This window comes from Saccopteryx bilineata, chromosome 8 (genome assembly GCF_036850765.1).
Source record: "Saccopteryx bilineata isolate mSacBil1 chromosome 8, mSacBil1_pri_phased_curated, whole genome shotgun sequence".
NCBI lineage: Eukaryota > Metazoa > Chordata > Mammalia > Chiroptera > Emballonuridae > Saccopteryx > Saccopteryx bilineata.
In genome coordinates, this window is record NC_089497.1 from 84,915,180 (window position 1) to 84,937,934 (window position 22,755).

General features: G+C 36.4%; 1 protein-coding gene across 6 annotated transcripts in view; it reads left to right on the forward strand.

Annotated features, from left to right (window-relative positions):
* PLD1 (phospholipase D1) overlaps nucleotides 1–22,755 on the forward strand; it is a 315,252-nt gene that overhangs the window by 262,770 nt on the left and 29,727 nt on the right. For 5 of the 6 annotated variants that reach the window (XM_066241913.1, XM_066241915.1, XM_066241909.1 and 2 more), the window contains 2 exons: nucleotides 764–877; nucleotides 4,466–4,515. In XM_066241913.1, the coding sequence (XP_066098010.1) occupies nucleotides 764–877; nucleotides 4,466–4,515 (164 nt within the window). The remainder of the gene's footprint in view (nucleotides 1–763; nucleotides 878–4,465; nucleotides 4,516–22,755) is intronic. The other variant, XM_066241911.1, reaches the window with a different exon arrangement.

The window sequence follows — 22,755 nt, forward strand, 5'->3', positions numbered from 1 at the left end:
GCCGTGCCTCCCCATAGCAATGCCCATTTGAACATACTTCTACAAATTTTTACTTTCCGAACGTTGATCAAAGGAAAAAGTCTCACTTTCTTCTATTTGTGCCATCATTGAGTAGCTAAGCCTACTCGACAGCTTTTCTTTTAATCATTTGGGAGAGTGAGTAAAAAAAAGAATGTGTTCTACATGCAGGGGATTTAAAAATCACCAGTCGCTCAGAATTCTTGAAGGACCCAGGGTAACATTCTGCCTCTAAACCAAAGCTGTCAGAGCTGAATTAGTGTTTTTAAACAATGATGATTTCTGTATCAGAAAATGGTGTATAGGCCCAGTATGTCTTTTTGCCCCAGAGATATAAGCTGTGAGGAATCATCTACTCAGCAACTATTACCTGAATGCCAACTATTTGCCAGGCTTTGAGCTAGGATATAACTATAGATATCACTTGTTATACATGAAACTATAATGATAGGCTTTGGGAAAAGTTTGTTATAACCCCCCTATAAAGGTCTATACTATAGAGATGAGTACAGTTCCCACTTTACTGCCAAGTTTGCTTATTTTTTCCATTTTTTTATGAGCTGTTAGCAGGAAAATGGCTTCTGGCCTCCAATCCAAGAGCACTCTAAAGTCTCAGATGAGATGAAACATACTGTCAGAAGCCATTAGCACAGTGGCTAAGAGCGTGTGAAATGCTCAGCTGTCATTTTAAACTGTTTCTGTATGTATCAATTTTTTGTTGACTCTCTGGGTCTGACTTTTGCAGGGCAAACCAGAGATACCGAGTGTATGTTGTGATACCGCTTCTGCCAGGGTTTGAAGGAGATATTTCCACTGGTGGAGGAAACGCACTGCAGGCAATAATGCACTTCAACTACAGGTGCCAAATCCTAAAGTTGTCTGTCTTCAGCTTTCAATCAGTCATGCACTTAAGCTAGTGAAAGGAATGGAAATGTTTGTCCACATCTTTTCAGTGGGGTGTTGAACAAATGAACACTTATCTTTCTTTTACTTTGAATCTTGGTCAATTTACTATTTGGTAAAATTCAAATAGAGCCTAAAATCATAAATGGTCAGCCTAAGACATATGGTGAGTATAAAAGAACTAAAATATTAGTCTCTTTATATTTGTTGCCTAGTATATATGTACATATAATTTTTATAATATATATAAAATATATAATATAGGTATATTACAAATATAAAATAATATATAACATATACTATTTATAAATATATAAAACAATGCACAAAATATAAAATAATATTTATAAGGAGTTCTTGTCTCCATTTATAATATATATATTTATATAAACTAAGGAATTAAATATTAGTCTCCTTTATATTCATATATATTTTATATGTATTTATATAATATATATAAATATATAGATGTTATAAATGGAGACAAGGACTTTATATATGCATATATAAATTATATGTATAAAATATTTATCATATATAAGTATTGATTTTTAAATTATTGTTAAGCTACCAAATAACTATTGACTTTTCTATATTCTTGCAATAAGTAAAGAAAACAGTGCTTTAAAATGTTATGATTTGTGCATGTTTGTTTATGATTCTTTAGGTAGCTAATCCTTCAACAAGGCTAGTAATAGTAGTCTCTGCTAGGAATGTGAAGCATGAAGATTTTTCTTAGCTCCTGAAATTTTAATTCTTTTTCTCTACCACATCTCAGTTAAAATTATAGAGAAAGTGGTTATAGAGAAATTGATTCTTGATATTCTAAAAAGCAGAGTTTCCATATTCACTCAAAGAGGCACTTGGGGTTTCAGCCTTGGCTTAGGGGAGCATCATGAAGAGAGTTGAGAGGTCTCAGCTGGAGAACAGGTGTGGAGAGGTGGGCTTCTCTCTGGGTCACGTGGCTGGGAAAGGGAACAGGAGGAAAGAGTCAAGTGGACAGGCCTGGGCCGACTCCAGATCCCAGTTATGAGCTCTGTGACCTGAGATACAAAAGAGCCCCATTCAACACCACACTTTTTTTTTTTTTTGTATTTTTCTGAAGCTGGAAACGGGGAGAGACAGACAGACTCCCGCATGCGCCCGACCGGGATCCACCCGGCCTGCCCACCAGGGGCGAAGCTCTGCCCACCAGGGGGCAGTGCTCTGCCCCTCCGGGGGCGTTGCTCTGCCGCGACCAGAGCCACTCTAGCGCCTGGGGCAGAGGCCAAGGAGCCATCCCCAATGCCTGGGCCATCTTTGCTCCAATGGAGCCTCGGCTGCGGCTGCGGGAGGGGAAGAGAGAGACAGAGAGGAAGGGGGGGGGGGATGGAGAAGCAGATGGGCGCTTCTCCTATGTGCCCTGGCCGGGAATTGAACCCGGGTCCCCCGCACGCCAGGCCGATGCTCTACCTCTGAGCCAACTGGCCAGGGCCTCAACACCACACTCTTAATAAGGCAAAGCAAGGACCAGAACCTGGGTATTTTCTTTTAATCTCCCTTATTTTTCAAGAGCCACCTGAAAGTGAACACTTTATAATCAAATCCTTTTTAGAGGACAAAAGAGACCTTACCCAGAACCCCCAGTGTGTAAAGCACATAAGAGTTCAGACCCTTGATCAAGTTGGGAGTGAGGGTTCAGATGCCTTCCTCCTGGGCCCCCTTCCCAGTGGAACCCGTTGTAAGATCTGGGGGTCTTCTGTGCACAGTATGAGTGCCCTATTGTGCTGGGAATCTTCTTTTTTTAATTTTCTTATTTCATGAAGACTTTTCAAGCTTGTGTCTATCAGCCAGGGTTTCTAATAAAGCTTTTTTTGTTTGTTTGTTTTGTTTCTCCAGAGTAATTGTGTCTGGTGACAGTATAACAATTTTAACTGTGCTTTGGTCTATACACTTAGATTGAAGATTTGCCCAATTCTATAATTTTCTGATTTATAACCTGACAAACAGAGCTTTTCAAATATTAGAGGCCCTGACATAATATTTAATTGAATATTAACCACTCTAGTTACCATTCTAACATTATTTTTGGAATATTTCAACTGTAATTATTTTTTGTGACTATTTTCTTAGGTTTGAACCAGCTGAATGAAGTAACATGCTTGGCTTTGTTCAGCAACTAAAACTATAACCTTTTATTATACAAAACATCTCTATATGCTGTCATCATCTCTAATAATATCAGTGTTTCCCAGGCATAACTGTGTTTTTAATTACTTTCATAAAGTAACCAGAAGTCTTTATAATTTATAGACTATTATCAGGGTCTGAGAAACAAAGTCATTAATAGTCAGATATTTGAGACTATGTTTTTCACTTTTAAGGGGTTTTCTGACTTTACAGAGACAGCCCAAGTTTAATAGTTTTTTTCATTCCAAAATTATTCTGCTAAGTGTTTGCCCTTTTCACCTCTGAAAGCAATGTGATTGGGTAAGTATTTTTATCTAGTGAAGCATTCTAAATTTGCCTTCACTGTCAACAAATTTTCTAAGGAGGAAAGTTCATTCATAATCCATTTTTAAAAATAACACCTCTTTGGATCCTGGCCAGCTGGCTCAGTGGATAGAGCATTGACCCTGGTTCTGTACATTCTGGGTCCTGTTCCCAGCCAGGGCACACCACACAGGGAGAGCAACCATCTGCCTCTCTCCCCCTTTGTCTCCCCCTTCTCTCCCTCTTCCCCTTCTGCAGCCAGTGGCTCGACTGGTTCACCCAGGTGCTGAGGATAACTCATTGATCCCAGTGTCATCCTTAGGAGCTAAGAATAGCTCAGTTGTTAGAGCATTGGCACCATATGGGAAGATCCTGGTCCAGGTGCATGAGGAATCTGTCTCTCTATCTCCCCTCCTCTCACTTAAAAAAATAATAAACAAACAAAACAATAAATAAATAAAACATCTCTTTCTGAAATCAATTTTATAACTTTTTGTGTGACCAGGTGGTGGCGCAGTGGATAAAATGTAAGCCTGGGATGATGAGGACCCAGGTTTGAAACCCTTAGGTTACTAGCTTGAGAGTGGGCTCATTCATCTTGAGTATGTGTTCACCAGCTTGAGCGTGGGATCATAGACATGACCCCATAGTCACTGGCTCGAGCCCAGAGGTGGCTCAGCTGGAGCCCCTCCCTCGGTCAAGGCACAGATGAGAAATTAGTCAATGAACACCTAAGGTGCTGCAACTACAAGTTGATGCTTCTTATCTCTCTCCCTTCCTGTCTGTCTGTCTGTCTTTTCTCTCTCTCTCTCTCTTGCTAATATATATATATATATATATATATATATATATATATAAAACTTTTCATTTATTCACCTCAAAACAACTACCTTGTTATATCAGTAACATTACAAAAGTGATTTTCATTGGTTTTTACCTTTAAAAAATTCTGTGTAGCATCTTTTCATAAAAGCACTTGTTCTGTTTTTACTTGAGTTAGGACTAAATTCCAAAAATTGAGATTGGCTCCATTGAAGCCTCCATAATTCTTTCAACTCTTTACATATTTCAGAACCATGTGCAGAGGAGAAAATTCCATCCTCGGACAGTTAAAAGCAGAACGTAAGTACTGACTTTTCCTTTTCTTCATGGTTGCTTTGATGAGTATCATGAATCATTAATATTTTCACAGTGTGTTTAAAGAACTCTGTTTACAAAAGGTATCTCATGAAATACTTAACAGAGATAAGTTTATTCTCATTAAATTGTCCAACTCAATGTTCTTACAAAAGCAACGTGATTTGAGATGCATAAGTAATAAAAATGAGAGTATTTTATAATATATTTTTATTATTTATTTTTATTTATTTACAATAATTGTTGATAATAAGTGGAATTTGTAAGACATTTCAAGACCTTATTTATGTCTTCTCCTGTGATCCTTCACCACAGTCCTAAATAGTGAGCAGGACATAAGTGCTATAAAGTTAAAAGATTTTTATGTGGCTTCCTATAAATGTGAAAATTCCAGGGTCTAAATTATTTTGTGTTTGACAGAGACAAAGAGAGAGACAGAGAGAGGGACAGACAGGAAGGGAGAGAGATGAGAAGCATCAATTCTTTGTTGCGGCACTTCAGTTGTTCATCAGTTGCTTTCTCATATGTGCCTTGACCGGGGGCTGCAGCAGAGTGAGTGACCCCTTGCTCAAGCCAGCGACCTTGGTCTCAAGTTACTGACCTTGGGCTTCAAGCCAGTGACCTTTGGGCTCAAGCCAGCGATCATGGGGTCATGTCTATGATCCCACACTCAACCAGCAACCCCATGCTCAAGCTGGTGAGCCCACGCTCAACCTGGTGACCTTGGGGTTTCAAACCTGGGTCTTTGGCATCCCAGTCTGATGCTTTATTCACTGTACCACCACCTGATCAGGTCAGGGTCTAAATTTTTAAGGACATTGTGCTGCAGGTACATAAGAAAAGAGTACAGTAATACCTTTCACTTTTATAATTCTTTGCATTTTCAAAGGTACTTTCTCAGATATCTTCTTTTTAAATTTTTTTTATTTATTGATATTAGAGATCGTAAATGTTCCTTTTACATAGTTCTTAACTACAATGTATTTTAACTACAGCTTTACTTGTCTATATCTCAGTGAACTAACTTGAAGTTCAGTATATAGAAGCTGCTCAGTAATGTTGTGTGCCCTGTACAATAGGTTTGAAAAGTCCCACAAGAAATGAGCTGGAGCTAGAACTCGAATTGTCTGATCTTCAGTTCAGATTGTATTAGATTGGGAAACATTGAAGGGTCACATTAGAAAGACTAGATTTTATCCAGAAGGAGATAAAATGAGGTTGATGGAAACCTCTGATTCCTGGTACAAACTCATCAACGGGATGTATATATGAAGATTCACTTGCTATCTACAAGTAAAATAGAAAGAGACTTGTGACAGGTGAGAGACTTGTGGTAATGAAAAGAAAGGTTATGTATGAACAAGATTGTGAAGGGAGACTTGAGGAGTAATGGGAGCAGCAGAGTAAGGGAAGTATCAGATAATCCTAGTGGTTTCAATCCAACTGACTGGGAGGATGGAGCTGCCACAGGGAGGTCTGGAACAGCCAGGAGGAGCCATCACAGAACTATAATGCCATGGGGTACAGCCTTCAGATATGTTAATAACCTCAAGGTTTTGAAGATTTTATGAAGCAGATAATGTATCAAAATATGAGGAGAAAATACTAGTCCTTCCATGTATGTATATTTTTCATTTAAAGAATTGAGATGTCACTAGGAATGACATAGTATAGATTTCCAAAAATTCACTAATACGTAAAAGCAATAAGGACACTGACAAAAATAGTCAAATTCACCTTTTTCAAAACGGTGGAAATTAACCAAAAGCATATGGCAATCTGAGGAGTGTTTATTCCAGAAAGATAGCAGCATCTTGGTAAAAGCAGCAAGCTTTGTGGCATTTTCGTTTGCCATAAACCCATCCTCCTCTCCTTAGTTTTACAGTAGCCATGAAAACCAACTCATCACAATAAAAACTAGCTGCCTAGGAAGGAACAAAATGGGTTTGAAGCTCCCAACACAGACAATTCTGAGAATTATCATAATTTGACCTGTGTGACAATTTGAAAGCTTTTTATAAAATTAGTTTAACTATGTTCGAAGAACTAAAGGCAGTACAAAAACAATGTCTCCTCAAATAGAGAATATATAAAATAGAAATTTTTAATTAAAAGGTTTCTATAAAAGTTCTATTTTATTAAAAAAGGAATGGCGTAGTATACATTTTGAATTAAAAATGTATAATAACTGAAATAAAAGGCACATTAGAGAAGCTCAGTAGAAGATTGGAGCAAGCAGAAGAATCAACAAACTTAAGGTTCATTGAGTGTATCCAGTCTGAGGAACAGAAAGGAAAAATACTGGAGAAAAATGAAGAACCTCAGAGACTTGTCAAACATCATCAAGCACACCAACAAACAAACACATAATGGGAGTCCCAGGAGGAGAAGAAAGAGAAAAAAGTGAAGACAGAATATTTAAAGAAACAAAGACTAAAAATTTTCCAAATTTGATGACAAACATGAATCAACACATTCAAGAAGGTCAACAAAATCTAATCTAAGTAGGATGAATTTAAAAAGAACCACACTAAAACACATCATCATTGAAAGAATGAGAGACAAAGACAGAAGGAGAATCTTGCAGCAAAGGAAAAGCAAATAATTAGTAAGATTAACAGCCAGTTTCTCATCAGAAACCATTCTGTCATATTTTTAGTTTGATAATTTCCTTTGGAACATAAAAGCTTTTATATTTGATGAAATATATTTATTGTTACGTTTTTTTGTGTGTGCATATAATCCAAGAAACCACTGCTTAACCTTTATGGGAGAATATGTGTGCAAATAGTATATCTGATAAGGCAATTGTATCCTGAGCATATAAAGAATACTTGCAAGTCCACAATAAAAAGAATAGTCCAATTTTTAAAATGGGCTAAAGATCTAAGTGGACATTTCTCTAAAGAAGATATATAGAAAGTCAATAAACACATGAAAATATGCTCAACATCATTAGTCATTAAGAAAATTCAAATAAAAACCCCAAACCATAACTTCATACCAACCAACATGGCTATAATTATAATATATTTTATTTTATTTTATTTTATTTTTAGCAAGAAAGAGACAGATAGGGAGAGAGATGAGAAGCATCAACTCATAGTTGCTCCCCTCTTAGTTCATTGATTGCTTCTCATATGTGCCTTGGCCAGCAGGGCTCCAGCCTACCCAGAGACCCCTTGCTCAAGCCAGTGACGTTGGGCTCAAGCAGCAACCTTGGGCTTCAAACTAATGACCTTTGGGCTCAAGCCAGCTACCATGGGATAATGTCTCTGATCCCATACTCAAACTGGTAACCCGTGCTCAAGCTGGTGAACCTGCACTCAAGCCGGCAACCTTGGGATTTTAAACCAGGGACTTCAGCATCCCAGGTTCATGTTCTATCTACTGTGCCACCACCTAGTCAGGCAGGATGGCTTTAATTTTAAAGATAAAAATAGTATTGACAAGAATATGGAAATATTGGAACCCTCATACAGTACTGTTGGGAATTCAAAATGGTTCAGGCTCTTGGGAATGCAATTCAATAATGCCTCAAAAATTAAACAGAGAGCAATATAATTCAGCAATTCTGCTCCATAATATATATCCAAGAGAGTGGAGAACATATGTCCACACAAACACTTGTACATGAATGTTTATAGCAGCATTATTTACAATAGCCAAAAAGTGAAAACAACCCAAATATCCATTAGTTGATGAATGCAGAAACAAAATATGTTAATCCAAACAATGGAATATTATTATTATTATTATTATTATTATTATTATTATGTGAAAGGAGGGGAGATAATGAAGCATACTCCCACCTGTGTCTGGACCAGGATCCACCCTACAACCCCATCTCGGGCTGATGCTCAGGTACCAAACTATTTTTAGCACCTGAGACTGATGTGCTCCAACAGAGCTATTCTCAGCTCCAGGGGTCACATTTGAACCAATCAAGGAACTGGATGCAGAAGAGAAAGAGGGAGAGAAGGGAGAGGGAAGTAAGAGAAGCAGATGGTCGCTTTTCCTATGTGCCCTGACCGGGAATCAAACCCAGGATGTCCATACACTGGGCTGACACTATCCACTGAGCCACTGGCCAGGGCTGGAATATTATTAGATATAAAATGTAATATACCCTGGCCGGGTAGCTCCGTTGGTTATTGTTGTCCTAATACACCAAGGTTGCGGGTTGGATCCCTGATCAGAGCACGTATAAGAATCAACCAATGAATGCATAGATAATTGGAACTACAAATTGATGTTCTCTCTCATTCTTTTCCCCTTTCCTCTCTCTCTCTCTCTGAAATTAAAATTACAACATGAATGAACCTTGAAAATACAATATTATGCTATGTGAAAAGAAACCAGACATAAAAGGCCACATATTGTATGATTCCATTTTTTTATGACAAATTTTAACAGACAGGAAAGTATATTAGTTATTACCAGTGTCTGGGAAGAGAATGGAATGGAAATTGACTCCTAATAAGTATGGTGTCTTTTGCGGGGGGGTGTTAAAAAATGCTTTAAAATTAGATAGTAGTGAAAATTGTACAGCATGTCCATATACTTTTAAAAACACTGATTTGCACATTTTAAAGGAGTGAATTTTATGGTATATGGATGTTTAAATGATTTGGAAGCTTTAAAATAATGAATTAAACTTTTAGTACATGTGTATAATTGTGTGTGTGTGTGTGTGTGTTGGGTGTTGGGTGTTCAATACTTTTTCACTAATGGTCTGCTTAGTCTAAAAAACTTTAGAACAGTTTTTGACATAAGACATGTACATCACCAGTAATACTTTCTAGAATTGTATCTAATTTCATCCAGGACAGAGAAGATTTACCAGATTTATCCCTGACTTGATTTTCTAGCAGCTTAAAATAGAGATGATGGTGAAAGAATAAGTCTCTATAAGATATACTGATAAAACAAAATCAGGAAAGCCATTCAGTGCTGACAGTGGTTAGTAAAATGTAAAACTGAGGTTATAGAAGAATAAAAAAGTCAGAACAAGCCTATTTAGTTCTCAATCCTAAAAATGGCCTGTGCTTATTATAAAGCATTTCCTTTGGCTCTGGACCCATTTCCTGCCTTTGCCTATTCAGGGGAAAAATTGGATTTTAACAGAAGAAGTAATTTCAATGTTAAGCCCACTTATAAAAAGATTTCCAAGTACCCTGGGAACAAGTCAAAGCCAGACCTCTCAGTGGGCAAATGTTTGTACTCTGAACAGGAAGAACAGATTAATTACATAATGCCCCTTTCTGGGGTACATGTTCTGCTGTTGCTTTTGTTGTTTGTAAATGCATAGTGGGTTGTAAATACATGAACTAGTTAATCTCTAATTGGATAGAGAACTGTAGTTCTCTGCCATTTCAGTTCTTTAAAAATAACAAAACTGCTGCTGTGAATATGTTAACATCCAGCAGCAGTCAGTGTATAATTATCTGATACACCAATCTTTAGGGATTTAGTGTTTAATTTAAAGCATTTCTTTATCACTTTTATTTATTTTGAATTAGTGACATTTTAGCATCCATTTAGTATAATTTAACAGAAATAGAGGTATTCACTCAGGATTAGAAATGTTCATATATATGAAGTACTACAAGTTCTTAAGTAACAACTCTTGAAGTCCTTTCACAAATTTTCCTTACAAACATCCAGAACCTACTTACTGTCTTGACTTTCTCAACTTTTAACATATATATATGTGTGTGTGGAGACATGTGTGTGTGTGTGTGTGTGTGTGTGTGTGTGTATGGCAGTTTAATAACAGATATGTCCTAGGGGCCTGCACAGACCTTGACATTACCAAATACCTCCATGACATATAACTTAGAAACCTCCCTGATAAATTTTCTGTCTATTGCTTCATATTAACGTTTGTACATGCTCCTGGCTTTCTCATATTTTTTCAACAGGCACTTGCTTCCTTAGTATACCCTCACACCACCAGTTAACATCACCAACTTTGTATCTGTTACATGGAGATCCAGTTTTCTTCACAGGATAAATACTGGCTGGAATAGCTTCTCAACTTGCTTTTCCTCCCTTGCTAGATGGGCACCCCATGGCATTTGGCAGGCCTCACTTGAAATCATACAAATGTTCACTTTCTGGCTGGGAATCTTTATCTTTCTTTTGGATTCTATTACTGGTACTAACTCTTAGCTTTCTTCTGGAAGGCATTTTTCATAAACAAATGTTTTTCTCACATTATAAAAGTTATTTCACAGTCAAGAATGGAGGTTGCCCCGTGTGGGCTGTGAGGCTCTGCAGCTGACTGATACGGCGCATCCGTGCCTTAGCAACTCACAAACCAGGAGCTCCTTAACCTTCAGGCTACAAACAACGGTTTGATATCAAGAACCTTTGAAAAAAATATTCTAAAATAATTTTAGACTTACAGTTTCTAGAGCTGTAATATACCTTCATTCTGATTTCCCAATGATGCCCATTTCCCCCTGAATATATGTAAGTGCGTGTTTAGGGGGGAAAAAACTTTTTTTTGAAGCAACTATAATTCAATTTTGAAAATAAGTGAAATGAACATTGATGTAATCCTATTATCTTGTAGACTTTACTGAAATTTTGCCAGTTGTCTTACTGATGTCCTTTATAGCAAAAGGGAGAGAAGAGATTTTTTTTCTGACCCAAGATTCAAGCAACAATTATGTATTACATTTGGTTGCCATGTATTTTTTTCCTCTAATCTGAACTAATTCCTCAATATCTCTCTCTCTCTCTCTCTTTCTCTCTCTCTCTCTTCCTCTCTCTCCCCCCTCTCTCTCCCTCTCTCTCTCTGTAAGGTGAAAGACTTATGAACTTGATACTTTTGAAGAGTACATACTAGTTATTTTATAGATTAGCCTTCAGTGAGGAGATATTTATTGTTTACTCATTCGATTCAGGTTATGCATTCTCAGCAACAACGTCACAGATGTGATATAAAATTACTATAAAATTACTATATTTCCCCATGTAATTAATATGTATTTTGTGGTAAGATTTTCTCAAGAAAGAGGGGAGAGGAGAGGAGAGGAAAAAAGGAGGGGGGGAATAATTTCCTTTTTTAAAAAATTTTTATTTTATTTTATTTTTCTTTATTTCATTATTAATTTTTTTTAAAAAAAAGAACTCTTTTCGATTTTTTATTTTTTTTATTTTTTTAACTTTTTATTCTTTATTAAATCTCATTAATACTATCAACAAAACCACCCTCAGATGCCATTAAGGAAGAGAAAATCGAATATCATGGATACAAAAGAAAGAGAGGTAACACAGCTAGATGAGGAAAAATCTATGTAGAAAAAATTTAATATATTGGAAACCTTGGAGCTAAATGACAGAGAATTCAAGATAGAAATCCTAAAAATCCTCCGAGATATACAAGAAAACACAGAAAGGCAATTTAGGGAGCTCAGAAAACAACTCAATGAACACAAAGAATATATGTCCAAGGAAATTGAAACTATAAAAACAAATCAAACAGAGATGAAAAACTCAATTCACGAGCTGAAAAACGAAGTAACAAGCTTAGCTAATAGAACAGGTCAGATAGAAGAGAGGATTAGTGAAATAGAAGACAAGCAACTTGAGGCACAACAGAGAGAAGAAGAAAGAGACTCAAAAATTAAAAAAAATGAGATAGCCCTACAAGAATTATCTGACTCCATCAAAAAGAATAACATAAGAATAATAGGTATATCAGAGGGAGAAGAGAGAGAAAATGGAATGGAGAACATACTCAAACAAATAATAGATGAGAACTTCCCAAGCCTGTGGAAAGAACTAAAGCCTCAAGATCAAGAAGCAAACAGAACTCCAAGTTTTCTTAACCCCAACAAACCTACTCCAAGGCATATCATAATGAAATTGACACAAACCAACAGCAAAGAAAAAATTCTCAAGGCAGCCAGGGAAAAGAAGAATACAACATATAAAGGAAGGCCCATTAGATTATCATCAGATTTCTCAGCAGAAACTCTACAAGCTAGAAGAGAGTGGACCCCAATATTTAAAGTCCTGAAAGAGAGGAACTTTCAGCCACGAATACTATACCTATCAAAGCTATCCTTCAAATACGAAGGAGAAATAAAAACATTCACAGATACAGAAAAGATGAGGGAATTTATCATCAGAAAACCCCCACTCCAGGAATTACTAAAGGGGGTTCTCCAATCAGATACAAAGAACAAAAAAAAACAGAGCCACAAGTAAAAGCTCCAAGAAGAACACAATAAAACCAAATTTAAACTGTGACAACAACAAAAAGAAAGAGGGGGAGAAGATGGAGATTAACAGTAGCAAAGGACGATGGAGTGCAAAAGTACTCACAAAATAGTTCGCTACAATGAACAGGGTAGGGACCCTTTTCATTACTCAAAGGTAACCACCATTGAAAAAACCACCACAGAAGCACATGAGATAAAAAAGATAGCAACAGAGGAAAGATGTATGGAATACAACCAAATAAAAACAAAAGATAGAAAAACGAAAGAGAAGGATCAAACAAGACACAAAACTAACAGAAAGCAAGATATAAAATGGCAATAGGGAACTCACAAGTATCAATAATTACACTAAATGTAAACGGATTAAACTCACCAATAAAAAGGCACAGAGTAGCAGAATGGATTAAAAAAGAAAATCCAACTGTATGCTGCCTACAGGAAACTCATCTAAGTAACAAGGATAAAAACAAATTCAAAGTGAAAGGCTGGAAAACAATACTCCAAGCAAATAACATCCAAAAAAAAGCAGGTGTAGCAATACTCATATCGGATAATGCTGACTACAAGACAGGAAAAGTACTCAGAGACAAAAATGGCCATTTCATAATGGCTAAGGGGACACTGAATCAAGAAGACATAACAATTCTTAATATATATGCACCAAACCAAGGAGCACCAAAATATATAAGACAGCTACTTATTGATCTTAAAACAAAAACTGACAAAAATACAATCATACTTGGAGACCTCAATACACCGCTGACGGCTCTAGATCGATCATCCAAACAGAGAATCAACAAAGACATAGTGGCCTTAAACAAAACACTAGAGCACCTGGATATGATAGACATCTACAGGACATTTCATCCCAAAGTGACTGAGTATACATTTTTCTCCAGTGTACATGGATCATTCTCAAGAATTGACCATATGTTGGGCCACAAAAACAACATCAGCAAATTCAGAAAAATTGAAGTTGTACCAAGCATATTTTCTGATCATAAAGCCTTGAAACTAGAATTCAACTGCAAAAAAGAGGAAAAAAATCCCACAAAAATGTGGAAACTAAACAACATACTTTTAAAAAATGAATGGGTCAAAGAAGAAATAAGTGCAGAGATCAAAAGATATATACAGACTAATGAAAATGACAATACGACATATCAGAATCTATGGGATGCAGCAAAAGCAGTGATAAGAGGGAAGTTCATATCACTTCAGGCATATATGAACAAACAAGAGAGAGCCCAAGTGAACCACTTAACTTCCCACCTTAAGGAACTAGAAAAAGAAGAACAAAGACAACCCAAAAGCAGCCGAAGAAAGGAGATAATAAAAATCAGAGCAGAAATAAATGAATTAGAGAACAGAAAAACTATAGAAAAAATTAATAGAACAAGGAGCTGGTTCTTTGAAAAGATCAACAAAATTGACAAACCCTTGGCAAGACTTACCAAGGAAAAAAGAGAAAGAACTCATATAAACAAAATCCAAAATGAAAGAGGAGAAATCACCACGGACACTGTAGATATACAAAGAATTATTGTAGAATACTATGAAAAACTTTATGCCACTAAATTCAACAACCTAGAAGAAATGGATAAATTCCTAGAAAAATACAACCTTCCTAGACTGAGTCAAGAAGAAGCAGAAAGCCTAAACAGACCTATCAGTAGAGAAGAAATAGAAAAAACCATTAAAAACCTCCCCAAAAATAAAAGTCCAGGCCCTGACGGCTATACCAGCGAATTTTATCAAACATTCAAAGAAGACTTGGTTCCTGTTCTACTCAAAGTCTTCCAAAAAATTGAAGAAGAAGCAATACTTCCAAACACATTTTATGAGGCCAACATAACCCTCATCCCAAAACCAGGCAAGGATGGCACAAAAAAAGAAAACTTCAAACCAATATCTCTAATGAATACAGATGCTAAAATACTAAACAAAATACTAGCAAATCGAATACAACAACATATTAAAAAAATAATACATCATGATCAAGTGGGATTCATCCCAGAATCTCAAGGATGGTTCAACATACGTAAAACGGTTAATGTAATACACCATATCAACAAAACAAAGAACAAAAACCACATGATCTTATCAATAGATGCAGAAAAGGCTTTTGATAAAATACAACACAATTTTATGTTTAAGACTCTCAACAAAATGGGTATAGAAGGAAAATATCTCAACATGATAAAGGCCATATATGATAAACCATCAGCTAACATCATATTAAATGGCACTAAACTGAAGGCTTTCCCCCTTAAATCAGGAACAAGACAGGGTTGTCCACTCTCTCCACTCTTATTTAATGTGGTACTAGAGGTTCTCGCCACAGCAATCAGACAAGACAAAGAAATAAAAGGCATCCATATCTGAAAAGAAGAAGTAAAGGTATCACTTTTTGCAGATGATATGATCCTATACATCGAAAACCCCAAAGAATCCACAAAAAGACTACTAGAAACAATAAGCCAATACAGTAAGGTCGCAGGATACAAAATTAACATACAGAAGTCAATAGCCTTTCTATATGCCAACAATGAAACAACTGAGAAGGAACTCAAAAGAATAATCCCCTTCACGATTGCAACAAAAAAAATAAAATACTTAGGAATAAACATAACAAAGAATGTAAAGGACTTATATAATGAAAACTATAAACCATTGTTAAGGGAAATCGAAAAAGATATAATGAGATGGCAGAATATACCTTATTCTTGGCTAGGAAGAATAAATATAATCAAGATGGCTATATTACCCAAAGCAATATACAAATTTAATGCAATTCCCATCAAACTTCCAATGACGTTTTTTAAAGAAATAGAGCAAAAAATCATCAGATTTATATGGAACTATAAAAAACCCCGAATAGCCAAAGCAATCCTAAAGAAAAAGAATGAAGCTGGGGGCATAACAATACCTGACTTCAAACTCTATTATAGGGCCACGACAATCAAAACAGCATGGTATTGGCAGAAAAATAGACACTCAGACCAATGGAACAGAATAGAAAGTCCAGAAATAAAACCACATATATATAGTCAAATAATTTTTGATAAAGGGGCCAACAACACACAATGGAGAAAAGAAAGCCTCTTCAATAAATGGTGCTGGGAAAACTGGAAAGCCACATGCAAAAGAATGAAACTGGACTACAGTCTCTCTCCCTGTACAAAAATTAACTCAAAATGGATCAAAGATCTAAACATAAGACCTGAAACAATTAAGTACATAGAAGAAGACATAGGTACTCAACTCATGGACCTGGGTTTTAAAGAGCATTTTATGAATTTGACTCCAAAGGCAAGAGAAGTGAAGGCAAAAATTAATGAATGGGACTACATCAGACTAAGAAGTTTTTGCTCAGCAAGAGAAACTGATAACAAAATAAACAGAAAGCCAACTAAATGGGAAATGATATTTTCAAACAACAGCTCAGATAAGGGCCTAATATCCAAAATATACAAAGAACTCATAAAACTCAACAACAAACAAACAAACAATCCAATAAAAAAATGGGAAGAGGATATGAATAGACACTTCTCCCAGGAAGAAATACAAATGGCCAACAGATATATGAAAAGATGCTCATCTTCTTTAGCTATTAGAGAAATGCAAATCAAAACGGCAATGAGATACCACCTCACACCTGTTCGATTAGCTGTTATTAGCAAGTCAGGTAATAGCAAATGTTGGAGAGGCTGTGGAGAAAAAGGAACCCTCATATACTGTTGGTGGGAATGTAAAGTAGTACAACCATTATGGAAGAAAGTATGGTGGTTCCTCAAAAAACTGCAAATAGAACCACCTTATGACCCAGCAATCCCTCTACTGGGTATATATCCCCAAAACTCAGAAACATTGATACGTAAAGACACATGCAGCCCCATGTTTATTGCAGCATTGTTCACAGTGGCCAGGACATGGAAACAACCAAAAAGCCCATCAACAGATGACTGGATAAAGAAGATGTGGCACATATACACTATGGAATACTACTCAGCCATAAGAAATGATGACATCGGAACATTTACAGCAAAATGGTGGGATCTTGATAACATGATACGAAGCGAAATAAGTAAATCAGAAAAAACCAGGAACTGTATTATTCCATACGTAGGTGGGACATAATAGTGAAACTAAGAGACATTGACAAGAGTGTGGTGGTTACGGGGGGGAGGGGGGAATGGGAGAGGGATAGGGGGTGGGGAGGGGCACAAAGAAAACAAGATAGAAGGTGACAGAGGACAATCTGACTTTGGGTGGTGGGTATGCAACATAATTGAACGACAAGATAACCTGGACTTGTTATCTTTGAATATATGTATCCTGATTTATTGATGTCACCCCATTAAAAAATAAAATTATAAAAAATAAAAATTAAAAAAAAAATGAAAAAAAAATATGTATTTTGTGGTAAAACACTTTGAGTCTATTAAATATCCAGCTTATCATCATTCAATAATGTTTTTAGTATGCATTAAGGATTTTTTCTGAATCAATTATTACTACTATGATTCAATTATCATTATGATAGTTGCTAAATGCTCATTTTTTATTTCATTACCATTATTTCTTCTATATTTGTTACTTCTAATTTCTTAGCTGTAATTCTACTATAAAGAAAGCTTTTCCTTTTTCTACATGCTTGTATTTATTCTTGTATTTATATTGGTATGCATTTATGGATTCTGTTTTATATGGATCATAATTTCTGATGCTCAGCTCATATTGGTGTGGCCTTTAAGAAATTTTTTTTTTTTTTTGGAGAGGCAGGGGAAGAGAGAGAGAGACAGGAACATCAAGCTGCTCCTGTGTGTGCCCTGACTGGGGATCAAACCGGCAGCCTCTGGCTCCAGGATTACATTCCAACCAAGCAAGCTATCTGGCCAGGACTAAATTTTTATTGATTTTTTAGAGAGACAGAAAGAGGAAGGGAGAGAGAGAGGGAGAAGAAAAGCCCTTGTTTTTTCACACAGTTGTGCATTTTTGAGTTGCTTCCCATGTGTGCCCTGAGTGGGGACAGAACCCATACCTTGTTTCGGATTATGTTCTTAACCATCTGAACTAACCATCCAAAGCCTTTAAGGGATTTTCTTAAGGGGATTTAGTGTGTTTTTGATATGTCCCCATCCATCTTTTATTTTTTTCCTGGCACAACAGGGGTTTCAGATTCATCTTGTACATTCTTGGAACTAGTCCTATAATCAGCTATTTCTGCAAGGAACCTGGGTTCTTTCAGTGGAAAATAGAATTTAGAAACCAAAACTTGGGTGCTAGATATGGTCATTACTACTGAGTTATCACTGCTTTGGGCATTTTGTATTCTGTCTATCTATCAATCAATCATCTATCTATCTATCCATCTAACATCTCTATTGTCCATACTGATACCTCCAGTTCCAACCCCACGCGGCAGGATTCCTTCAGCCTTCTCTCTACTGTTATAACTCCTTTCTCTTCCAGTGAGACCCCTGGCTCCTAGTATCTACATACAATATATGTATCCTTTCCTCAGTCCCAGAATACACAGAAAATAGTTTCTGAATACCAGCCCATGCTACTTTGAAAAATAAGTCTTACTTGAGTTTAGTATTGTTTACAATTCCTTATCTTCAGTCAAAGGGTGTACGTATACTCAAAAGTTAGTGTTCAAAATTTACTTGGGTTACATTATTAGCTTGGAATATAGTTGGGTTCATTTGCTTTGGTTTGTATTCCATTTTAGGTTTTTAAAATATATCTTTCTTGATTTTTTTTATTGTGTGCAATATCCTTTGCGTAGTCATAAATACAAAAAAAGCATACTGAGGTGTGTCACTTTCTTATACTCTTTCTTCCCCACCTATCTTTTTCATCCTATCACAACCCCCCCAACTATGGGAAATCAATTTTATCAGTTTCTATATTATTCTTGCTGTGTTCTTTTTTGCACAAATGAGCAGATGCTGCGAACCAGCATGGCAGGTAATTCCAGGTCCTGAGTGGGAACGGCATGGAATTGAGAAAATAGACTTAAAGGGAGATAGGTTGGGATAGAGAGGCCTCTGCAAGCTGATGGCAAGAACAGAGAGAGCTCTGCACCCCTACCCCTGCTTTATTTATAGGGAGGAGAGAGTCATTAGCAAATCAATGATATCTCTGATCACATTTCCAAGGCAACCCAAGAATTCTACCAAGTGCAGAAACCCCCCACCATACATAACATCTCAACTTCATAAAACAAAGGATAAAAAGAAATCAGCCTCAAGTCTTTCCAAGGGACATGGGGGATAGGAAGGGACATGGGGGATAGGACGAGTATAAACAGTCCAGCACCACAGATAACATGGAGGTGTGGAAAAAAACAGCCTTTAGCAACTTCACTAAGCAAGTGAGGTGGGGGGTTGGGCAGACTGTCAGCTTACTGCCACTCCCCACACCTCTGTCCCCAAAAATCTAAACTGCAAAGACCCTGTCGGCTTGCGGTCCCCAACAAGCAGACACATTTTTATTTTCTTTTTCTTTTTTCTTTTACTGAGAGAGACAGGGACAGAGAGAGAGAAAGAGACAGAGAGAGGGACAGATGGGGACAGACAGGGAGAGAGATGATAAGCATCAACTCATAAATGCAGCACCTTGGTTGTTTATTGATTGCTTTCTCATATGTGCCTTGACCCAGGTGGGGGGGGCTCCAGCTGAGCCAGTGACCCCTTGCTCAAGCCAGCAACCTTGGTCTCAAGTTAGTGACCTTGGGCTTCAAGCCAGTGACTTTTGGGCTCAAGCCAGCGACCATGGGGTCATGTCAATGATCCCTTGCTCAAGCCAGTAATCCTATGCTCAAGCTGATGAGCCTGCTCTCAAGCCAGATGAGCCCGCACTCAAACCTGCGACCTTGGGAATTTGAACCTGGGTCCTCTGCATCCCAGTCTACTGTATTGCTCAGTGTGGATATCCTATGGGAAGTTAGTGTAAAGAATGCTAATTTTAGCATAGGATTTGCTCCATGATTCTTTTAAAAGTTGCTTTATGTCTTAAAATTTTAGATTCTAGATCATGAGCCAACTGCAGCAAAGTAGATGATAAAGAGAAACCCAAAGCTGAAATACTAGCTGCCACCTGTTTATCCATGCTTTTACACTCTCATTTATTCAACTCTTCTTTAGCACTATGCCACGATTGGGGACACGAACATGTATAAGAGCTCCACAACAATAAGGGAAATGAAGGATTAAATAAATGTTTGTAAAAGAATATTATTAGGCATTATATTAGAAATATTTTCCAGGAATTACATAGGGATGAAGGGCTTGAAAGAGGAAATGCTCCTCTCTCTGGTTCAAAGAGGAGGCAATGCTTTGTACAGAATATCTTTCCAATATAACAGTAACAAATGGAGAGAAAACAATATTTGCAAAAATCTTCTTTACATGAAACTTTTAAAAAATGCATATCTTGACCACATGATGTACCAATGCACTAGCCAATCAATTTCTGGGAAGCTCAGCTGTGAGACTACTCCTATATATAATATATATAAGGGGAGGGTTATCTGTAAAAGGAGGAATTTCTGTATATAACCTATGAATGAACTTCTTCTCAAGATACCCATATTTAACAGAATCACTGCATAACATCAGCAGTAAAATAGGGAGTAATACATGGAGTATTACATGGAAATAGGAGTAATACATGGAAACTTCAGGAAGTGGAACATGAACTATATTGGTTCTATTAAAGTGCTTTAGATTCTCATAAAGGAAAAGAAAAAGATTCATATTCTCTTTCTATTAGAATTTGATATGGTTTGATTCCAGTTTATTTATTCTAGTATCAGATGTTGCTTATCCAAGGCAACTACTATGTTGGGGAGGGTCCATAAAAACTTGTGATTGTCACTTCTGTCAGAGTAGTGATTATGGGTTAGCTTGGTATGGAATGCATTTCTTCTTATCACATGAATGGCCCTCATGATGAGAGGACAATGTACCCAAGTACAAGCCTGGTTCTGCTTTCTCTGAAGAAATTTCTCCAAGATAAAATGTAGTCAGGATTCCTTCATTTCCTGGTATTAATAATTTAGAAGGAGTGTTATTTAATTGCAAACATTTTTATTTACCCAAAGTCTATAAAGTTTAACTGTTCCTTTGCACTGAAGATGCTGCAAACTGTGCATTCATCAGGTAGTGTGGGCATACACATCTTGCATTTGATGCAAACCACAGCAGATGTCAACCAAGATAGATGCAAGTTCACACCGAAATCTTGGATTATCTATGCTGACTCAGCTTTAATTATCCCACCTCAGTACTTACTCACCAAATCATTAAAATAAAATGTTCATATAAAAATATTTTTTCTGGAGGACATAGAAAGTACTTTAATATGATTTTTGTAAATGTGTATGCACCAGATCAACAGTATAAAATTCTTCAGAGAGCAAAAATAAATAGTGATAAATAGCATGTTATTAAATAATAAATGGATTAACAATGAGATCAAAGAAGAAATAAAAAATTTCTTGAAATAAGTAAAAATGAACATACGAAAACTCCAAATCTATGGGACACAGCAAAAGCAGTCCTGAAAGGGAAGTTCTTAGCATTACAGGCATACCTTAAGAAGCAAGAAAAAGCTCCAATAAACAATATAACCCTGAACCTATAAGAACTAGAAAAATAACAACAAAGCACAGAAGAAGTAGAAGGAAGGAAATAATAAGGATCAGAGCAGAAGTAAAATGACATAGAGACTAAAAAATAATACAAAAGATCAATGAAACCAAGAGCTGGTTCTTTGAAAAGGTAAATAAGATTGATGAGCCTTTAACCATACTCATCAAGAAAAAAAGAGAGATGACCCAAATAAAAAACAATAAAAATGAAAGTGGAGAAATAACAACTCACACCACAGAAATACAAAAGATTGTAAGAAAATACTACAAAGATCTATATGACAAAAAATTGGAAAACCTAGGCCAAATGGATAAATTCCTAGAAACAGACAGTCTTCCAAAACTCAATCTGGAAGAATTAGAAAACCTGAACAGACCAATTACAACAAATAAAATTGAATCATTATCAAAAAACTTCCAGAAAACAAAAGTCCTGGATCAGATGGCTTTACAGGAAAATTTTACCATACATTCAAAGAAGAACTACCACCTATCCTTCTCAAGCTATTCCAAAAAATTCAAGAGGAGGGAAAACTTCCAAACTTACTGTATGAAGAAAGCATTATCCTCATTCCAAAACCAGGTAAAGACACTGCAAAGAAAGAAAACTATAGGCCAATATTCCTGATGAACATGGATGCTAAAATTCTCAACAAAATATTAGCAAACCAGATCCAGCAATAGATTTAAAAAGTCATACATCATGATCAAGTGGGGCTTATTCTGGGGAAACAAGGCTGGTTCAGTATTCACAAATCAATCAATGTGATTCATCACATAAACAAAAGGAAGGAGAAAAATCACATGATTATATCAATAGATGCAGAAAAAGCATTTGATAAAAACCCACCACTCATTTATGATCAAAATTCTAAACAAAGTGGGAATACAGGGAACATACCTCAACGTAATAAAGGCCATATATGACAAACTGACAGCCAACATCATACTCAATGGGAAAAAAATTAAAAGCAATCCCCTTAAGATCAGGAACAAGACAGGGGTATCCCTTTCACCACTCTTATTCAACATAGTTTTGGATGTCCTAGCCACAGCAATCAGACAAGAAGAAGAAATAAAAGGCATCCAAATTGGAAACGAAGAAGTAAAACCGTCATTATTTGCTAATGATATGATACTGTACTTAAAAAACTAGACTCAGTTAAAAAATGAAAACAAATGAAATTGAAACAGTTATCAAAAAACTCCTAGTAAACAAGTTCTAATAAATGAATTCAGCAAGGTGGCAGTATATAAAATTAATATTCATAAATCACTTGTGTTTTGTATACACAAACAATAAACTGTCAGAAAAAAATTAAGGCT